The 22,525-nt window shown below is 38.4% G+C and overlaps 1 protein-coding gene across 9 annotated transcripts in view; it reads right to left on the reverse strand.

Moving 5' to 3' along the window:
* SDCCAG8 (SHH signaling and ciliogenesis regulator SDCCAG8) overlaps positions 1-22,525 on the reverse strand; it is a 262,314-nt gene that overhangs the window by 69,739 nt on the left and 170,050 nt on the right. For 7 of the 9 annotated variants that reach the window (XM_033851855.2, XM_019920402.3, XM_073801473.1 and 4 more), the window contains one exon: positions 14,885-15,016. In XM_033851855.2, the coding sequence (XP_033707746.1) occupies positions 14,885-15,016 (132 nt within the window). Of the gene's footprint in view, positions 1-1,417; positions 11,082-14,220; positions 14,276-14,884; positions 15,017-22,525 lie in introns of those variants that run through there. The other 2 variants (XM_033851860.2, XM_073801472.1) reach the window with 2 other exon arrangements.

The following is a 22,525-nucleotide window of genomic DNA, read 5'->3' on the forward strand; positions in this document are numbered from 1 at the left end:
TTCACCTACTGAAGGGCATCTTGGTTTCTTCCAAGTCTTGGCAACTATGAATAAAGTTGCTGTAGACATCCATGGGCAGGTTTTGTGGTGGACATAACTTTTAAACTCCCTTTGGTAAATACCAAGGAGCACCATTGCTGGATTGTATGTTTGGTTTTACAAGAAACTGCCAAACTGTCTTCCAGAGTGACTGTACCATTTTGCATTCCTACCAGCAATGAATTAAAGTTCCTTTTGCTACAAAGACTTATCAGCATTTGGTGGTGTCAGTGTTCCAGACTTTTGCCATTCAAATAGGTGGGTAGTGGTATCTCATTGCCATTTTAACTTGCATTTCCCTGATGACATATGACATGGAGGATTTTTCATATGCTTATTTGCCATCTGTATCTCTTCTTTGGTATCTGTCAAGGACTTTGGTCCATTTTTTAATTGGGTTGTTTGTTTTCCTGTTCTTGAACTTTAAGTGCTCTTTGTATATTTTGGGTAACAGTCCTTTACAGATATGCCTTTTGCAAATATTTTCTCTTAGTATGTGGCTTGTCTTCTAATTCTCTTGACATTGTCTTTCTCAAAGCAGAAGTTGTGAATTTTAATGAAGTCCATCTTACCAATTATTTCTTTCATGTATCATGCTTTTGATATAACTAAAAGGTCATCACCATTCCCAAGTTCATCAAGGTTATCTTCTAGGAGTTTTATAATTTTGCATTTTATATTTAGGTCTGTGATCCATATTGAGTTAATCTCATGTAAGATGTAAGATCTGTGTCTATATTCATTTTTCTCTATGTGGATGTCCAGTTGTTCCAGCATTATATATATATTTTTTTTTTTTGCGGTACGCGGGCCTCTCACTGTTGTGGCCTCTCCCGTTGCGGAGCACAGGCTCCGGACGCGCAGGCTCAGCGGCCATGGCTCACGGGCCCAGCCGCTCCGTGGCATGTGGGATCTTCCCGGGCCGGGGCATGAACCCATGTCCCCTGCATTGGCAGGCGGACTCTCAACCACTGTGCCACCAGGGAAGCCCCAGCATTATATTTTGAAAGGACTTTCTTTGCTCCACTGTACTGCCTTTGTTACTTTGTCAAAGGTTGGTTGACTATGTTTATGTGGGTTTATTTCTGGGCTCTCTATTCTGTTTCATAGATATATTTGTTTGTTCTTTCTTAAATACTACACTGTCTTAATTGCAGTAGGTTTATAGTAAGTTGGAAGTCAGGTAGTATCCAGTCCTCCAACGTTGTTCTTCATTATATTGAAATTGTTTTGGCTATTTTGGGTCTTTTGCCTCCCATACAGAAACTTTAGAAGCAGCTTGTCCCCATCCACAAAATACCTTGCTGGGATTTTGATTGCACTTGTATTAATATACAGATCAAACTGGGAAGAACTGATATCTTGACGATATTGAGTCTTCTTTTTTTTTTTTTTCTTTTTCTTCCACTCTGTTTTAGATCCTATTCCCACATAGGTCATTACAGAGTATTGAAGAGAGTTCCCTGTGCTATTCAGTAGGTTCTTATTAGTTACCTATTTTATATATAGTAGTGTGTACGTGTCAATCCCAATCTCCCAATTTATCCCTCTCCCTACTTTCTCCTGTGGTAACTACAAGTTTGTTTTCTATATCTGTGACTTTATTTCTGTTTTGTAGATAAGTTCATTTGTACCATTTCTTTAGATTCCACATATAAGTAATATCATATGATATCTGTCTTTATCTGTCTGACTTACTTCACTCAGTATGACAAGCTCTAGGTCCATCCATGTCACTGCAAGTGGCATTATTTCATTTTTTATGGCTGAGTAATATTCCATTGTATATATGTACCACATATTCTTTATCCATTCCTCCATCAATGGACATTTAGGCTGCTTCCATATCCTGGCTGTTGTAAATAGTGCTGCAATGAACATTAGAGTGCATGTATCCTTTTTTTTTTTTTTTTTTTGCGGCACGCGGGCCTCTCACTGTTCTGGCCTCTCCCGTTGCGGAGCACAGGCTCCGGACGCGCAGCCTCAGCAGCCATGGCTCACAGGCCTAGCCGCTCCGCGGCATGTGGGATCTTCCCAGACCGGGCCACGAACCTGTGTCCCCTGCATCAGCAGGCAGACTCTCAACCACTGCGCCACCAGGGAAGCCCCATGTATCCTTTTTAATTATGGTTTTCACTGGATACATGCCCAGGAGTGGGATTGGTGGATCATATGTAGCTCTATTTTTAGTTTTTTAATGAATCTCCATACTTTTCTCCATAGTGGCTGTATCAATTTACATTCCCACCAAGAGTATAGGAAGGTTCCCTTTTCTCCACACCCTCTCCAGCATTTATTATTTGAGATTTTTTGATGATGGTCTTTCTAACTGGTGCGAGCTGATACCTCACTGTAGTTTTGATTTGCATTTCTCTAATAATTAGTGATGCTGAGCATCTTTTCATGTGCCTCTTGGCCATCTGTATTTCTTCTTTGGAGAAATGTCTATTTAGATCTTCTCCCCATTTTGGGGTTGGGTTGTTTGTTGTTTTGATATTGAGCTGCAGAAGCTGTTTGTTTTTTGTAGATGAATCCCTTGTCGGTTGCTTCATTTGCAAACATTTTCTCCCATTCTGTGGGTTGTATTTTTGTTTTGTTTATGGTTTCCTTTGCTGTGCAAAAGCTTTTAAGTTTAGTCCCATTTGTTTATTTTTGTTTTTACTTCCATTACTCTAGGAGGTGGATCAGAAAAGATCTTGCTGTGATTTATGTCAGAGAGTGTTCTGCCTATGTTTTCCTCTAAGAGTTTTATAGTATCTGGTCCTACATTTAGATCTTTAATCCATTTTGAGTTTATTTTTGTGTACAGTGTTAGGCAGCATTTTAATTTCATTCTTTACAGGTAGCTGTCCAATCTTCCCAGCACCACTTATTGAAGAGACTGTCTTTTCTCCATTGTATATTCTTTCCTCCTTTGTCATAGATTAGGTGACCATGGGCATGTGGGTTTATCTCTAGACTTTCTATCCTTTTCCATTGATCTATATGTCTGTTTTTTTGTGCCAGTACCATACTGTTTTGATTACTGTAACTTTGTAGTATAGTCTGAAGTCAGGGAGTCTGATTTCTCCAGCTCTGTTTTTCTTTCTCAAGATTGCCTTGGCTATACGGGGTCTTTTGTGTTTCCATACAAATTGCAAAATTTTCTGTTCTGATTGTGAAAAATGCTATTGGTAATTTGATAGGGATTGCATTGAATCTGTAGATTACTTTGGGTGGTATAGTCATTTTGACAATATTGATTCTTCCAATCCAAGAACAAGGTATGGCTCTCCATCTGTTTGTGTCATCTTTGATTTCTTTCATCAGTATCTTATAGTTTTCTGAGTACAGGTCTTCTGCCTCCTTAGGTAGGTTTATTCTTAGGTATTTTATTCTTCTTGATGTGATGGTAAATGGGATTGTTTCCTTAATTTCTCTTTCTGATCTTTCATTGTTAGTGTACAGGAATGCAAGAGATTTCTATGTATTTATTTTGTATCCTGAAAATTTACCAAATTCATTGATGAGCTCTAATAGTTTTCTAGTAGCATATTTAGCATTTTCTATGTATCATGTCATCTGCAAACAGTGACAGTTTTACTTCTTTTCCAATTTGAATTCCTTTTATCTCTTTTTCTTCTCTGATTGCCATGGCTTGGGCTTCCAAAACTATGTTGAATGAAAATGGCTAGGGTGGACATCCTTGTCTTCTTCCTGATCTTAGAGGAAATGCTTTCAGTTTTTCACCGTCGAGGATGATGTTTGCTGTGGGTTTGTCGTATGTGGCCTTTATTATGTTGAAGTAGGTTCCCTCTATGCCTGCTATGCCCTCTGATAAAAACTTCTGGAGAGTTTTTTTCATAAATGGGTGTTGAATTTTGTCACAAGCTTTTTCTGCATCTATTGAGATAATCATATGGTTTTTATTCTTCAGTTTGTTAATGTGGTATATCACATTGATTGATTTGCAGATATTGAAAAATCCTTGCATCCCTGGGATAAATTCCACTTGATCATGGTGTATGATCCTTTTAATGTGTTGTTGGATTCAGTTTGCTAGTATTTTGTTGAGAATTTTTACATCTATATTTATCAATGATATTGGCCTGTAATTTTCTTTTTTTGTGATATCTTTGTCTGGTTTTGGTATCATGGTGATGGTGGCCTTGTAGAATGAACTTGGGAGTGTTCCTCCCTCTGCAATTTTTGGGAAGAGTTTGAGAAGGATAGGTGTTAACTCTTCTCTAAGTGTTTGACAGAACTCACCTGTGAAGCCATCTGGACTTTTGTTTGTTGGAAGATTTTTAATCAGTTTCAATTTCAGTACACGTGATTGTTCTGTTCATACATTCTATTTCTTCCTTGTTCAGTCTTGGAAGGTTATACCTTTCTAGGAATTTGTCCATTTCTTCCTGGTTGTCCATTTTATTGGCATATAGTTGCTTGTAGTAGTCTCTTATGATCCTTTGTATTTCTGTTGTGTCCATTGTAACGGATCCTTTTTCATTTCTAATTTTATTGATTTGAGTCCTCTCCCTTTTTTTCTTTATGAGTCTGGCTAAAGATTTAACAATTTTGTTTATCTTCTCAAAGAACCAACTTTTAGTTTCATCCATCTTTGCTATTGTTTTCTTCACCTCTATTTCATTTATTTCTGCTGTGATCTTTATGATTTTGTTTGTTTTTTGGTTTTGTTTGTTTTTCTATCTCTAGTTGCTTTAGGTGTAAGGTTAGGTTGTTTACTTGAGATTTTTCTTGTTTCCTGAGGTAAGATGGTATTGCTGTAAACTTCCCTCTTAAGACTGCTTTTGCTGCATCCCATAGGTTTTGGATTGTGGTGTTTTTATTGTCATTTGTCTCTAAGTATTTTTTTTGATTTCCTCTTTGATTTCTTCAGTGATCCTTTGGTTATTTAGTAACATATTGTTTAGTCTCCATGTGTTTGTGTTTTTAACAGTTTTTTTTCTGCAATTGATTTCTAATCTCATAGTCTGTAGCTTGAAAAGATGCTTGATATGATTTCAATTTTCTTAAATTTACATAGGCTTGATTTTTGGCCCAAGATGTGATCTATCCTAGAAAATGTTCCACATGTACTTGAGAAGAAAGTGTATTCCACTGCTTTCGGATGGAATGTCCTATAGATATCAGCTAAGTCTCTCTGGTCTAATGTGCCATTTAAGGCTTGTGTTTCCTTATTAATTTTCTGTCTGGATGATCTGTCCATTGGTGTAAGTGGGGTGTTAAAATCCCCCACTATTATTGTGTTATTGTCAATTTCCCCTTTGATGGATGTTAGCATTTGGCTTATAAATTGAGGTGCTCCTACGTTTGGTGCATATAATTTACAATTTTTATACATTCTTGGATGGATCCCTTGATCATTATGTAGTGTCCTTCCTTATCTCTTACAACAGTCTTTATTTTAAAGTCTATTTTGTCTGATATGAGTATTGCTACTTCAGCTTTCTTTTAATTTCCATTTGCATGGAATATCTTTTTCCATCCCCTCACTTTCAGTCTGTATGTGTCCCTAGGTCTGAAGTGGGTCTCTGTAGACAGCATATCCATTCAGCCAGTCTATGTCTTTTGGATGGAGCATTTAATCCATTTGCATTTAAGGTAATTATCAATATGTATATTTCTACTGCCATTTTCTTAACTGTTTTGGATTTTATTTTTTCTTCCCTTACTTTTTTGTTGCCTTCTCTTGTGGTTTGATGATCATCCTTAGTGTTGTGTTTGGGTTGCTTTTTCTTTCTTGTTTGTGTATCTATTGTAGTTTTTGGGTTTGCTATTCCCATGAGGTTTTAATTTAGCAGTCTATATATGTACAAGGTTGTTTTAATTTGCTAGTCTCTTTCCCGCCTACGAAAGTCCCTTTAGCATTTGTTGTAAAACTGATTTCATGGTGCTGAATTCTCTTAGCTTTTGCTTGTCTGTAAAGCTTTGGTTTTCTCCATCGAATCTGAACGAGAGCCTTGCTGGGTAGAGTATTCTTGGTTGTAGGTTTTTCCCTTTCATCACTTGAAATATATCATGCCACTCTCTTTCTGGCCTGCAGAGTTTCTGCTGAAAAATCAGCTGATAATAATAATCAGGATTCCCTCATATGTTATTTGTTGCTTTTCCCTTGTTGCTTTTAACAGTTTTCCTTTGTCTTTAATTTTTGCCAGTTTGATTAATATGTGTCTTGGCATGTTCCTCCTTGGGTTCATCCAGTGTGGGATTCTCTGTGCTTCCTGGACTGAGTGAGTGCTTCCTTTCTCATGTTAGGGAAGTTTATGGCTAAAATATCTTCAATTATTTTCTCAGGCTCTTTCTCTTTCTCTTCTCCTTCTGGTACCCCTATAATGAGAATGTTGGTGTGCTTATTATTATCCCGGAGATCTCTGAGACTGTCCTCATTTCTTTTCATTCCTTTTTCTTTATTCTGTTCTGTGGCAGTGATTTCCACCACTCTGTCTTCCACCTCACTTATTCATTCTTCTGCCTCAGTTATTCTCCTATTGATTCCTTCTACTGCATTTTTCATTTCAGTTATTGTATTGTTCATCTGTTTGTTTGTACTTTAAATCTTCTAGCTCCTTGTTAAACATTTCTTGTATCTTCTTGATCTATCCCTCCACTCTTTTTCAAAGATTTTGGATCATCTTTACTATCATTACTCTGAATTCTTTTTCAGGTAGATTGCCTATCTCCTCTTCATTTAGTTGTTCTTGTGGGTTTTTATGTTGTTCCTTCTTTTGTAACATATTTCTCTGTCATCTCATTTTGTCTAACTTTCTGTGTTGTGGTGTCCTTTCCACAGGCTGCAGGATTGTAGTTCTCTTGCTTCTGGTGTCTGCTCCCTGGTGGGTGAGTTTGATCCAGGGGCTTGTGCAGCCTTCCTGGTGGAAGAGACTGGTGCCTGTCCTCTCATGGGTGCAGCTGGATCTTGTCCTTCTGTGGCCCCTTCAGGGCCACATCAAGGGGTGTGTTTTGAGGTGGATGTGAGCTCAGTACAACTTTAGGCAGCCTGTCTTCTGATGGGTGGGGCTGTATTCCTATCTTGGTGGTTGTTTGGCCTGAGGTTTTCCGGCTTTGGAGCCACAGGTTGTTGGGTGGGGCTGGGTCTTGGTGCCAAAATATGGACCTCCAGAAGATCTCACTCCAATCAATATTCCCTGGGGCTTCTGCTACCAGTGTTCTTGCCCTCGTGGGTGAGCGATAGTCGGATAGTCGACCTTCCCCTCCCCAGGACACCCTCTAAGACCTCTAGGTAGGTGTAGCCCAGGTTGCTACTGAGGTACTGCTTTGTGCCGGGTCCCAGTGCATGTGAGACCTTCTGTGTGCCATCCAAGGGTTTAGTCTCTGTTTCTCCCAGCCCTATGGAGTTCCTGCACTCAAGCCCTGCTGGCCCTCATGGCTAAATGGTCTGGGGGTTCTTCTACCCAATTCCAGACCCTCAGACTGTCTTGGAGGGCTATTTATGTGGAAATGTCCCTATGTAGCCTGCATGGGTTTAATATTTTTTGGTGTGAGGGTTGTTTTTAGTATAGATGTTTGCCACCTCTTCCTCAGTGTATGCTGGCCATTATCCCCTTTACAGGAGGTGTGACTGATGTTGTGGTGAACAGAGCCAGCACTGGATATTGAGCAGGGCCTCCCCTTTGCTCTGTGGTTGTCACTGCCCTGTCAGACATGGGGTCTGCTCCCTAGTTGTTGGAGTAGAGGCCCTCAGATCTGTTTCTTAGCTGTGTTTCTGATCTGCGGTGTGAGGTAGGTAGGATTGGAGTACTCCCACTGGGAGGGAAGCCTCTGAGTATTCCTCCTCTGGACCTGTTCACCTGTGGCTGTGCTCTGTTATGTCACTTTTCACCTGTTGTGCGAGCTCTCTTACACTGTTGTTGGCACTGCTCTAGGCCCCACCTTAACTGTGGGTATGCCGGCAGTTGGCCCTGGTGTCTCTCAGACGTTGTTTTCACCAGGCCACCTGCATAGATCCACTTAAATCAGGTCCCAGGATTGTAGTAATCATGGATTGGACCCACTATGGGTGCTATGGGGGCAGCTCTGACTCTAGTCTGGCCCAACCCCCATGTGTATGTGCCGACAAAATCTACAGCTGCTAAAGCTAGGCCCATCTTGGTTGCAGGAGCACTGGCTGTTCATTCAGATGTTCTGTAGGCACTGAGTTTACAAAGCCAGTCACAGCATTGTCAATTCATGGTTTGAACAGCTGTGTGGAGAGGTTTCAGCTTTTCTTTCTTAGTTGCATGGCCCCTAGGGCTCAGTTGTGGTTTCAGTCCCACCTCTGCTTGTGGGCCACCCATAGGGGTCTGCTGTCAAGGCTGCCCTGGAGTACAGCAGTCCACCCCGGCAAGCAGGGGTTGTGGCAGCAGCACGGTGGCTGGGGTCACAGGACCCCTGGCAGCAACAGGCATTAGGGGGAGCTGGTGGCCGCAGGCACAAGAGAGTCAGCCCCAGTGGGGGCTCTTCCTAATACCCAGCCACAGGCGTGGGCGAGCCAGCCCTAGTGTTGATGAGGCATGTGGGGAAGCTGGCCCCGGTGGTGACAAGGCATGTGAGGGAACCAGCCATCGCGGGCACAAGAGACCTTGTGGTGGGGGGGGCCTCCTAACACCCAGCCACAGGCAGGAGAGAGCAGGCCCCAGAGGGGTCCCCCAGTGCCTGGCTGCCAGCGTGATAGAACCGGCCCTGGTGGGGGCCCCGCCTAATGCCTGGCCCCCTGCACAAGAGGCTAGCCCTGGCAGGGGCCCCTCCTTATACCCGGCTGCTGGCTCAAGAGGGCTGGCCCCAGCAGGGGCCCTTCCTAGTGCCCAGGGAGGCAGGAGTGGCACATGGGGAGAGAGCCTGCAATGGCAGCTCTGCCCCTTACACATCACTTAACAATGGTGCTTTGCTTCTATGGCAGCCTGGGTTTCCTCCACAGGCATTCCTGGTTGCAATGTCCTCACTCCTGTCCCCTCAGGCTGTCTCCTTATAGCCAACAGCAGTCCTCTACCCAGGTTTGCTCTCCAAACACCACATTCCAGCACGCAGCCCCCATCCTCACCAGGGACACATCTAGGGCAGGGGCACACAGGACTGTGGCACGAACCATCTGTGTAGGTCTCACTCTGTCTTACCTGCCACAGAACAGTTGCTGCACTCTCTTCTGATAGCCCCAAAGCTCCCCTTCTGTCCCAACTGATCTCTCCACCAGTGAGGGGGCTTCTCCAGATGCAGGAACCTCTCCTCTCCTCAAGCTCCACCCCAGGGCTGTCGTTCACGTCCAGCTTCCTCTCCTCTTCTTTCCCCCTTCTTCTTTCTTTCATCTTACCAGGTTATGGGGGATCTTTCTTGTCCTTTTTGGTGTCCAAGGTCCTCTGCCAGTGTTCAGCCAGTGCTCTGTGAGACTTGTTCCATTTGTAGATGTATTCTTTTTTTTTTTGTGGTACGCGGGCCTCTCACTGCTGTGGCCTCTCCCATTGTGGAGCACAGGCTCCGGACGCGCAGGCTCAGTGGCCATGGCTCACGGGCCCAGCCGCTCCGCGGCATGTGGGATCTTCCCAGACCAGGGCACGAACCCATGTCCCCTGCGTTGGCAGGCAGACTCTCAACCACTGAGCCACCAGGGAAGCCCTGTAGATGTATTCTTGATGCATCTGTGGGGAGAGATGAACTCCATATCCTCCTACTCCTCCACCATCTTGACCTCCTTTGATACTGGGTCTTCTTAACCATTAACCTGAATATCTCTCTATTTATTAGTTCTTCTTTAATTTTATTCATCAGAGTTTTATAGTTTTCCACATCTAGATCTTGTACATAATTTGTTAGATTTATACCAAAACTTTTCATTTTAGGGGGGCTAATGTAAACGGTATTGTGTTTTTAATTTCAAATTCCACTTGTTCATTGCTGGTATATAGGAAAGCAAATAACTTTCAGATATTAACCTTGTACCTTGCAACTTGCCATAATTGCTTTTTAGTTCCAAGAATTTTTCATCAATTCTTTCAGATTTTCTACATAGATGATCATGTCATCTTGCAATCAAGAAAGGTTTTTTTTCCTCTTCCCTCCCAGTCTTTATACCTTTTATTTCCTTTTCTTGTCTTATTGCATTACTTCCAGTATGATGTTGAAAAGGATGGGTAAAAGGGAATAATCTTGACTTACACCTGATCAATGGGGAAAGCTTTGAGTTTCTCACCATTAAGTATAATGTTAGCTGTAGGGTTTCTTTTTTAAGATATTCTTTATCAAGTTGAGAAAGTTTCCCTCTATTTCTAGTTTACTGAGAGTTTTTTAAAATCATGAATGTGTTTGGATTTTGTCAAAAGCTTTTTCTGCATCTATTAATGTGATCATGCGATTTTTCTTTTTTAGCTTATTGATGTGATAGATTACATTTAATTTTCAAATAATGAACCAGACTTGCATACTTAGAATAAATCCTACTTGACTGTGGTGTGTAATTCTTTTTAAATGCTGTTGGATTCTATTTGCCAATATTTTGTTTTTTCGAGCACTTCTCAGAAAATAATGAACAGTCCTCCAAAATTTAATGTTGAATTAGATAAAAATCAATATTTTACTTCTTATTTTTAACCCTAGTTTTCAAGGAACAAAATTTCTATTAGAAAAATACAGCTTACAGATTTGTTAAAGATCATTGTGAGGCAGTTTATAAAAGAATTACCAGTTCTAAATTAATAATTAGTTTGTTACATTTCAGTCAGCAGCTTCATGTCATCATTCAATGTTTTTTTAAATTATTTATTTATTAATTATTATTATCTTTTTTTTTTTTTTCTTTTGGCTGTGTTGGGTCTTCGTTGCTGTTCGTGGGCTTTCCTCTAGTTGCAGTGAGCCAGGGCTACTCTTCATTGCTGTGCATGGGCTTCTCTTGTTGTGGAGCACGGGTTCTAGGCACACGGGCTTCAGTAGTTGTGGTACACGGGCTCAGTGCTCATGGGCTCTAGAGTGCAGGCTCAGTAGTTGTGGCACACGGGCTTAGTTGCTCCACAGCATGTGGGATCTTCCCGGACCAGGGATCGAACCCGTGTCTCCTGCATTGACAGGCGGATTCTTAACCACTGTCACTAGGGAAGTCCCCATTCAATGGTTTTTATGTATATAATTTAAACAATACACTACCATAAGAAATTTTTAAAAAATGTGAAAGTGTATAACCAAAAAAACAACCAGGATTTCTGGGGGTTGGTGACATAATACTAAATCACATGAGAACACATGAGTGCGTTCAGCCCATTTCCACTAGCTCGAGGGCTTGCTCCCTCTGTATACACTGTGGAGTTCTCACGCGGTTCTACTTTCTACGGAGAAATATATGAATCAATACTTATTTTAAAATATAACTAGAAAGAAATACCATTGCTATCTTTAGCCTGAATTCCCTGGTCTGCCTTTGTGGACACCAGGGGTTCCAAACTACCAGCTGGAAAATGTAACTTTCCTGACTTTATAACTTTAATAATCTTGACAATCAGAATTTAATAAGTTCACATCTACTACAACTCAAAAAATTCTCTTTTCCAAAATGCCCCTCCCAATACGTCTACCCACCACCAGTTGGTTGGTCTGTCTCTTGCTTTCTCTTGCTTCCCTCTTTTCTGTGCACCCAAATCTTATGAAAAAGTGGTTTAAATTTGCTATTTCAATTTTTCAACTCACACTGTTTTCAATCCATATTATATGATTTCTGTACCCACTCTTCCAGTACAAATATTTTTGTTAACATAACCAGTGCTGTCCATGTCACTAAGTCCAATGGATACTTTTCAGTCTTATTTAATCACTCAGCAGCATCTGGTAGATCACCTCCTCTTTCCTGAAGTATTTCCATCTGTCGGCATGCATGATAACAAGCCTTTTCAGTTTCTACTTATTTCTCAGGTTACCTTACCTTTAAAACTTTTGATGTTCTTTAGGATTCAGTAAGCCCATCTTCCTTCTCACTTTATTTCTCTAGGTGACCTCATTTACTCCCAAGGTTTCTAATATTCTCTGTAAGCCAGTGGGGATTTCTATCTCCAGCCCAGTCCTCACTCCTGAGCTTAGTCCCTTGTGTCTCCATGCTTATTCAACATACCCATTTGTACAATGCTCTTGAACATTAAATTCAACAGGGTCGAAACCTAACACTTGATCTTATCCCAAACCCAGGCCATCTCGACCACAAACCTTCTTATTTTGTGTATTTTCTATTCTCACTAAGTACTACCACTATGTACGTATTGCTCATGTCAGAAATATGGATATGCACTGTTCTCTACCCAACATAGCCAATCAGTCATTAAGTCCTGTTGATTTCACCTCCTATATATTTCACCAATCTGTTTACTTCTAGCATCATTATTATCAGTTCAATCTAAGCCATCATCATCACTTGACTAACTGCTCTACTAGCTCCCTAACTGGTCTTGTGTAAACACCATGGCTCTGCTCCAATCCATTATCTACTCTGGAGCTGGAATGCTATTTTTAAAATGCAAATTTGATCACATAATTCTCCTTTGTTTTTTTAAAAATCTTTTAATATCTTCCTTTTAGTAAAAGGATAAAGTGAAAGGTCTACAATAAAAACTTAAAGCCCTTGTCTTTATCCGGCCCTCACCTGCCTCTCCAACCTCACCACATGCTATTTTTTCCATTATTCTTTATGTTAAACACAGTTTCTTTCCTTCTTTAAAAGTCCTATCTCAGGACCTTCAATTTACAGTTTTCTTTTCTCTAGAAGAGGAGCTGGCAAACTTTTTTAGGAGAGGGCGAGATAGTAAATATTTTAGGCTTTGTGAGCCAATAGGCCAGTCTTTGACTCACCTACTCATTGTAGGGTGAAAGGAGCCACAGATAACATGTAAACAAATGAGCATGACTATGTTCTTGAGCCATACAAAGTGGGCTTGGGCTGGGGTACAATTTGCCAGCTCCTGCCCTAGGACTAATAATCCCTATATTGCCACTCACAGATTCATTTCAAGTGTCATTTTTTTCATTGAAACTTCTTCTGATCAGGGTAAGTCACCTTATTAAATGTGCTTATATCACAAAGTATATTTCGTTTTCATATAACTAATCATTACTGCAATTAATTAGATATCTGTGAAATTTTCTTGTCAATATCTATCTTCCCTATAAGGCTGTAAACTCCATTAGACTAGGAATTATATTTACTTTGCTATTTTATTCCCAGCATGTGGCGGAGAACATGACACATGGTAGCAATCAATAAATATTTGTTGAATGAATGAATTTACTATCATTCATATCAATGAATGAATGATTAATTTACTATCTGACCTTCAGTTGGCAACTTTATCTTTCTGAGCCTTAGTTTTCCACCTGGAAAGGAAGATGATAATAACAACTACTTCCCAGGTTTGTTTCAGGTAAGGAAACATGTGTGAGGTGAATTTTGTGAACTCTAAAACAATATACAGATCTAAGAAAAGAAATATTAGAAAGATGAGTTGGTTGCATAGTACAGGAGCAAATTATAGCCCAAGGTCCAAATCTTTTCACTCATTTTGTTGGGCTTCTAGCTAAGAATGGTTTTTGTCTTTTTAAAGGGCTGTAAAGAAAAACAAAACAAAGACTACGTGACAGAGACTACTCATGGCCCAGGAAGCCTAAAATATTTTACTCTCTGGTCCTTTACAGAAATAGTTTGCTGATCTCTGGCTTAGAAAATAAATGAATGATTAATTCTTTATAAATATACTCATATTTTAATATTTTGGTGTCACTTTCTGACTACCTTTCTTCTCTTCAATAGAGAAAGTGATCAAATTTATAAACATTCCTCCTGCCCCTGCCGAGGGACTCTATGTTTACTTTAAATTAAAAAATAATGATAAAGGGAGTATTTAAATATTTTCTTTTCCCCTCAGTTATATGAACAATTGATTTTGAAACAGAGTAGGCCTGGGGTGTCTGGGGATGGGATAGAAACGGGGAGATGGATGCCAAGAAAACTACCTCCACTGGAAGGTTAACTGCTGTTATGTATGTGATTGCTGAGATTTTTTTTCCTCGGTAATTCATCACTATATAGAAATTAGGAGTGACACATTTATAGTAAATATAAGGGACTGTGTTTTTCACACACAAAAAAATACTGCACAAAAAAGGAAAGGAATTTGGAATCAAAAGATCATGATTCAAGTTTGAACTCTACCAACTTACTCAATATGGCACTTTGAGCAAATACATTAGTATCTCTCAGCTTGAGCTTCTCCATCTAGAAAAAGAGAGTAAATATTGATTCCATTTAGTAGGTGGCTATTATGAGCCAGGTGCTTTACATATATTATATTTGATCTTTATACCAAAGTGCAAAGTGGCTATTGTTAGCTCCAATATATAGATGAAGAAACTGATGCTCAGAGAGGTTAAGTAACTTGCTCAAAGTACACCACTAGAAAGAACCAAAGGGTCTGGAGTCAAATTCTGACTCTAGCAATATATTTAACCTTCTTAGGCCTTACATGTTGTATCTTACAAAAATACATACAAAACCTAATTTCTAGAAGAGAAGTTTTGAAATTCCTGCATGCTACATTACCAGCTTGCACCTTAAAGGTAGATGGTTTTCCTACAGTGTTCTATATTAAATCTACTTCTGTGTCTTTAGAGAACAGTAAAGAGGGAATGTGCTCTCCTCTCTGTGTATTATAAGAACAACCTAAATTGAGAAAGCATAAATATATAGAAATATTAGATTTTAAGCATGTTCCTTGAGTACCATAGTAACCATGAATTCTATTTATTCCACAGCAATTCCCATTCTGTTTTTGAACCAAACACATTCAATATGTGGCACATCAGTTGATTATTAAGTCTTTATTACCTTTGCTTCATTATCTCATGTAGTCTCCCATGCTGGACACACTGTTCCTCCAATTCATCATTTCTTCTCTGTAACTTTTCCAGTTTGTCACATGTATACCTTTTTTCTTGACTGAGCTGAGCTATTTCAGATCTAGAGAGGTGTAAACACAGAAGTGACTGATGTTAAAGGTTCTTATTACCAGAGCATGTTTTTATTGTATAATCTTATCACTTTCTTGAACTCTGTACTTAAACATAACAGTGTCAATAAAAATTATTTTATGTAAAATAAAATATTTCAGAAATTACAGAATGTCTAGTAGAAGGATATACACACTGCAGGAACTCAACTGGTAGACAGAAAAAGGAATAACAACTTCAACAGAGAGAGTTTTTTCAAGGAACAAGACAAAAATGATAATAATCAAATCCCGTTTTTAAAAAGACAGCTATTAATTTACCAAATATTTAGTAAGTATCTATTACAGGCCAGCTACCATGCTGTTACAGGAACAACCCCAGGCCTAATTTCTGACAGAGAGTTGTTTCTTTTAATTAACATAGCTAATTTAATGGTACATGATTAAAATCATATAGTTTTAAAAAATGGTGAGGCTTCCCTGGTGGCACAGTGGTTGAGAGTCCGCCTGCTGATGCAGGGGACACAGGTTCGTGCCCCGGTCCGGGAAGATCCCACATGCCATGGAGCGGCTAGGCCTGTGAGCGGAATGGCCTGCGCGTCCAGGGCCTGTGCTCCGCAATGGGAGAGGCTACAACAGTGAGAGGCCCGCGCACTGCAAAAAAAAAAAAAAATGGTTCTCTGCCCCCTGACTCCACCTCCAGCTTGTCAATGTAATTACTAATATTTCAGTTTGTAGTTAAATCAGTATCAGTTTTATGTCATAACAACTACATAAATATTGGTCCTTGTTGTTTAAGGAGTATATTATGGTTACACATGCATTTGTGTACATTTATTTTCCCTAAACAAGTGGGCTTTAGTGTAGAATGATTGAGTGGCAAGCCATCTTTTCTGATGGGACATTCCCAATATTATCAGCATCCGTAATTCTTTCCCCCGTGGCCATTCTGTTTCTCAAAAGAAGGATTCTCCATTTTCCTGCTTGTTGTGTACAACCCTAACCATCAGTGGTCTAGGAGCTGGTTGGAAATAGAGGGGTGGTGTACTCACTTTTCAGAATGTAGACTTTTAATTAATTCCTCTATTCTAATTTCAGTGCAGCTATTTTCACCAGTGCCTGCTGGTTTAATCTCTTCAGAGGGGAAGCTCCTAGTTTTATGGGTGGAGGAGGGATAGTCACCTGGCTGCATGGGGTGGGGGTAGAACTGTCAACTTTGGCTTCAGTCCTATATTCCACTCCTGCCTTCTAAGTCTTTCTGGGATCCTGAGAGCAGATCAGCTTGCTTCACATACAAGTATCCCTGTCTGCAGACATTTAAGACTCACCTTCCTCCATTTGCTAAGTGAGGTACCATTCCCCCAATTTTCTTTCTGTTTTCACATTATTTCATTTGGGATTACAGATATCTATCTACTTTGGTGATGATTGGTGTTTGTCAGGAAATAACATTACTTCTTCAGTGTCTTGGATGGCCATTTCAAGGCTCAAAATTTGAAGCTAAGAGAGACATCTGTCCAAGAAAAATTGTACTTTGTCCTTGATTTAATTAAACATTACTCCTTACTCCACCATCTCCTCATACTCCACTGCCTCATAGGTTAGAACTGAAAGCTTAGAAGTCGTGCACATTAAAATACAAGTAGTTAACAACTGGTTCGTTTCTTGAGGTTTATGTGAGATGCTTGATGTAAAATTATTTCCCTCCAAAGAAAGGATTCCTCCATTAGGTGACATAGACTTTTTTTTTTTTTTTTCCTGGAAAAGATTTGGATTTGCTAAGGGAATTTATCCCAAGGACCAAGCTGCTTCACATGGCATGAAGCGATCGCTCGCTTTTAGTTCACCTCATTCCTCATTTTGTTTTCACCTTGGTTCAAGTTTCACCTCGAAGAAAGCTTGCTCTGATTAATACCTGCAGTTCTCAGTATGCCAGCACATTTTTTGAAACTACCTCTAGCTTTTATGCATACATTAGCTTATAATTTATTCCTGTGAATTGTGCTCTGTGCCTCATCCTTCTTGCTAGATTACAGATTACACACAAGGGCATGGATTATCTCATTTTCAAGCTCAGATTAAGCACTCAATCTATATTTACTTCTTCTAATAAGAATTTACTTATATTTGAAATAGTCTAAATAAGTAAATAATGACTATGTCTATCCTTTCAAAATCACATACAATATAAAAGAATTTAGGAGCAGTTATATGAAATTTTTAATTTAGTATTCTTCCACGATTAGTATTTCCTATCACAATATGCACTATGCACTAAAATTCCAAAAGGCCCAAAAATATCCTTAAACTGCATTAGAAAAAAATGCATAAGAATATTTATCTGTTCTCAGGTACTTTCCCAGAAAAACAAGTCACTTGTGAAAAGTCACGAAGGAAACATAGATTTTACAATATAAGAATATAAAGCTTTTACATACAACAAAATCATGTTTTTATGAGCATGTTCCTTGTAGAAACAATCTTGCTCTGCAACCCAATATATGAAAACTTAACCCAGAAATGTATCAACAGATGATTAGTTACATTACTTTAAAAAAGAAATATCAAGATGCTATTCTGATAATATGGCTATTTATTGGTGTTATATATTGACCTAAAAATATGACATATTGGTAAAAAAGGAAAATATTAAAAATCAGCATAAGGTAATTTTATTTTATAAAATAAAAAATATTTTGACATGTATTCCACATATTAATATTGATTATCTCTTGGTGTCCAGATTAGAAATATAAAATATTTTTTTTTCCTTTTCTGTATTTTCTGAATTTTTACAATGGACATGTATTGTAATATTTAAAACAAAAAATAAAGTCACCTTGATTTTGAAAAAATTCTTAAGAAATAAAAAGAACTGGGAACAAATTTTTCGAAATTAAAAAAAGGGAACGTAAAAAATGAGACAAATGAATATTAGAAGCATTATATAATAAACTGCTATCCCCACTCTTCATCAAAATTCCAATTAAAAAAGTACAAGGGATATGAAAAATACAGAGGAAGAAACATAAATGATCAATAAACATTTATAAAACATTCAATTTCCCTATTATTCAAAGAAATGCCTAATAAAACATTTACTGTACGCCTACACTACACTAGGTAGTGGAATTCATCCTTTACATTATATCTCAATTAATTCTACAAGGTAAGTGTTTATTCCCTTTTCTCTGGGAGGTAAATATGAGGTTTAATAATTCGCCTAAGGTCACCTAAATGATGATTACCCAAGCCCAGACACAAACATTGGTCTGTCCAACTCTAAAGGGGTTGTCCCACCCACTGTGCAACATGGCCCCTCAACTCCTTTTTTGAAAAACCTCTCACTTCTTTTGTCACAAACTGCTATGTGCACATATATACTGAGCAGAATTTAGTGCAGTACTTGAGCAAAGTCATACACATTAACAGCCTTAACAGGGTTCACAGTCTTTGGACCAGCAATCCCCTTTTAGACATCTCAACTAAGAAAATCATGAAAAAATTCAGATTTATGTATAAAATTATTATTATATTATTCATTACATTTTAAAAGAGTTTAAAATTCTGATGAATTATTATTCATACAAATGATTCAACTAAAATTATGTTTCCTGAGTATTTACTGATGTAGAAAAGTGTTCATCAGATAATATTAAGTAAAAAAAGTAGGATGTAAAACTATATATATATATATATATATATATACACACACACACACATATGTATATCACTCACAATATAAATGTATGGTAACATACACATTTACCTACACATGGAAAATGACTGAAAGTAAACATGTCAAAAGTTAAACATAGTTAGCTGGATGGTAATGTTACAGGAAATTTTTTTCTTTAATTCTTCTTTGCATTTATAACCAAATGCCCTATATTGAGGATATCTTATATACAGAATTTCAAAAATATAAATGTTAATTGTAAAGTACATATTATTATCAAGTACTTTATTGCTACAGTACTTTTCTGCTTTGCATATTTTATGTGTATGCTTTTCTTTGTTTACAATAGTAATTTGCCTACCAACTTCCAATGTTCAATAAAAATTTGGTATATGTACATGGACATCATCTTTTATCTGTCTAGAGTCCATGATATATTGAAAGAACTAGCAGTTTACAAAGTTCAAAGAGTAAACTTACGAGCTTCTATGTTAGCTTGAGATTACATTTGTGGCATGATTATCCTAGTGTCATATAAAAAGAAAATTGATTCTAATCCATTTTCATAGAAAATTTAGGTAATTTCTGCCTTTACAGAAGCATGAACTTCTCACTGCATTTTTATATACCAGTTATACTGTGTAATTACATTTTCATGAAGTATAATATTTTACTACAATAATTAGGATTACAGTGATAATTGCTTTTTAAGGAAAAACATGACCCCTTAATTTTTTACTCTTTTAGAGTCTCATTCAACTTTCGGTAATAATTAGCAGAGGACAATATCAGTTTCTTCTTGTAGAATATAATTTTTGTAGCATCCCAAACTAACATCATCTGAACATGCCAGGGAAAAAAAAATAGTTCAACCGGGTATGTGTTCTTTACTTCAATTAAACTCACACAGTTGGATACCTACTGTTGCCAAAACAGTAATATAATTTATACATTATAGTCCACACAGTAAAACTACACTAAAAGTCATTTAACAATATTTATAACACCATAAAATACAGTGTTAAAATATATGAACTGCAATATGTACCAAAATTATAAAATTTGTTTCTCATCATCAGTGATTAAAGCTAGGATCATTGCTCTAGCCTCAATACCCACAACCCTGGTGACAGATTAGAATTCAAATCTTAATGATCAATTTACAATTAACAAGATAGAAGCGAAACAAATTAAACCAACCATTATATATAACGAGACCCAATGGACTCCCATTGTTCCTCTTAATTACAAAACGCAAATCACAAATATACAATGGGTATTGTTAGACATCAATCCACGAACCTAGTAACCCAGAAAGTGACAATGATAGAAAAGAAAGAGAAGCAAAACCATGCAGACCCCCAGTTCTATGCTCTATATCCTTTTCTTTTCACTGGGGCAGAAGTGTTGAGAGGTGAAAACCTAGCACATGCTGGATCTCCATTCTGCAGCTGGCAGAGGCTCCCTTCCTAGCCGGTGCCCAACCTCTCTGAGCTCTTCCCAGGCCACGTTTTAGATTGCACTGCAAACTGCACTGCAAACATTTTACTGCTGATTCATCTAAGTGCCTGGGGACAGGGAACACCTCCTTCACTTTGATAAAAAAAAATGCACAGTTGCACCAAAGATATTTAAATATCTCCATTTACCAACTTCAGAAACAACCCTACCACTGTAATAAGCTCTCAGAGTCCTGGGGAATAAAGACAAAAGGGAGCTGAAGTTTATGTGAGTTTCATCTAAAATCAGCCAGAATGTCTGCCTAATGCCAATTAAAAGCAAAATGGAATTACTTGTCTGATGCTCAAAAACAAGCTACATAAAATGCATGGAATTGGCAGTTCACTTTTAGTTTTAAAATGGGATGTGCCATTCACAAACCCTGGGGTTACAGACACCACCCGAGCAGTGTGGAAGGCATACTGTGCGGAAGTACCGGCTCTTCACTGTGGAGGGCTTGCAGACAGCAGAAGCAATAGGCACAGCCATAATGCGACTTACATCTACTTGGGGAGAAACACATATAACAGGACACACACACACGGAGGAGCCATTTCTAAACACTTTCATAAAGCAGCCTAGCATGAGGATGGGATAGAGAGTAAGAGTGTCTGGGAATGGTGCTCCCAGATTGTCAGCTTTCCCAGTGATTCTTCAGGGGCTCTAGTCAGAGGACTAGATCTGTGATTTAAAAAAAAAAAAAAAAAAAAAAATCGTATTTTAAATGGTATGAATCCATTTATTTAGTATGGGATTTTGAATAACATGAAACTCTTAGACAAAAAAAAATGTTTAAGTTGTTAGTCAACATGAAATAAATACACTTACTTTCAGGAAAAATTTTACTGCAGTACTCTGAGGAAAACCTGGATTAAAATTACCATATGGCCTAAATAATTATTTTGGAGACTGTGCTTTCACAATGACAACAGTATAGAAAGCTTAGAAAACTTCAGGATTTCCTCACTTCAAAGCACAGGGGGAATTATTTATCCTAAAAGTTTAGTAGAGGGTATGTAGAGGCTCACTCCTGGAGGGCTTCTACAAGGCTTAATAAATGCATAGCTTTACTTTAAAAGAAACACTCTGAGCCCTTCAAGTTTTATAGGTGTTTTCAAAGCAAAGGTAATATCAAAATGGAGTGTCTTTCATGTAGGAAGCCAGAGTGAAATGAGAAATTAAGAGTAAACAAACGAACAACCCCCCCCACACCAAATCACAATTTATCCTATTTATAATGCTAATTTCTTGTGAGACACACAAAATGTACATTTTGTAAATTTCAGGGGCACTTAAAAGTTTTAACAGTAATAAGTTACAACTTATCTAGTCTTTATTATTTGCTAGGTTTTAGTTTCAGATCCACTTATAAAGTTACAGTAGATGCCTATTTTAACTCTTCAGACTTACAAGACAAGGTACCAGAGCAGGAGCAACCAAAATCCACAACCAAATCCACATTTTCCTGATCCTGCATTGCCTTCAGAAAGGTTTTCCACTGTGGTATAGACTTTATGTCTGTCAGAGAATTATGGCACTCAGACTCTGGCCAAGACATTAGTAGCTAGGTGAAGTGATATCCTAATTGCCAGTCAAGACTCTTAAAATGATACCATCAATGACAGCAATAGCACCTACTGTATACTTCTATGGGTCAAGCATGGTGTTAGGTGCTATGTATATGTGTGTACCTATATACATCTCTCTAAATTTCTAATTCCCACCATAATCCTGCAACATAGTTTTTAAAAGGTTTTTACAGATGGAGAAGCTGAGGTTTGGAGAAATTAAGCGATGTATGCAAGGTTATGAAGCTAAGTGGCAGAGCAAGATTCAAACCTTGTTCCTTCTGAATTCCAAAGGGTTTTTTACTGCACACTGCCTGTCATCAACAAAGGAATAGTCTGGGATCAGAGTCAGATCAGGATACAAGGGGTAGTAGCACCATGCTCGTTTGTTTCATTCATTCATTCAGTAAATATGTATAGGTGCCAGCTGTGTATCAGACATAAAGGAACACATTCAATTTACAAAGTAGCAGTCAGGAGCTAGAATCAGAAGTGAGAGGAGTTGAAGAGAAGAGAGGCTGAGGTTCAAGTTCACTAGACTAGTACAGGGTAAATTGACAGACCTAGAGCAGGGGAAAGAAGGCCTCAGGGCACATGGCACAGGTTAACCCAGGCTCACAGGTTAACCCTCACATGCCAAGTATGCTTACTGCTCCATGGAAATATAAAGATTAATTTTTCTTTCCTAAATTTTCCCGTTGTAACTACTTTGGCCTGGATTTTCTTTAGTAGTAGATATAAAATAATTATACTTATTGTAAGGAAGATCATAG

This window comes from Tursiops truncatus, chromosome 1, assembly GCF_011762595.2.
Source record: "Tursiops truncatus isolate mTurTru1 chromosome 1, mTurTru1.mat.Y, whole genome shotgun sequence".
NCBI lineage: Eukaryota > Metazoa > Chordata > Mammalia > Artiodactyla > Delphinidae > Tursiops > Tursiops truncatus.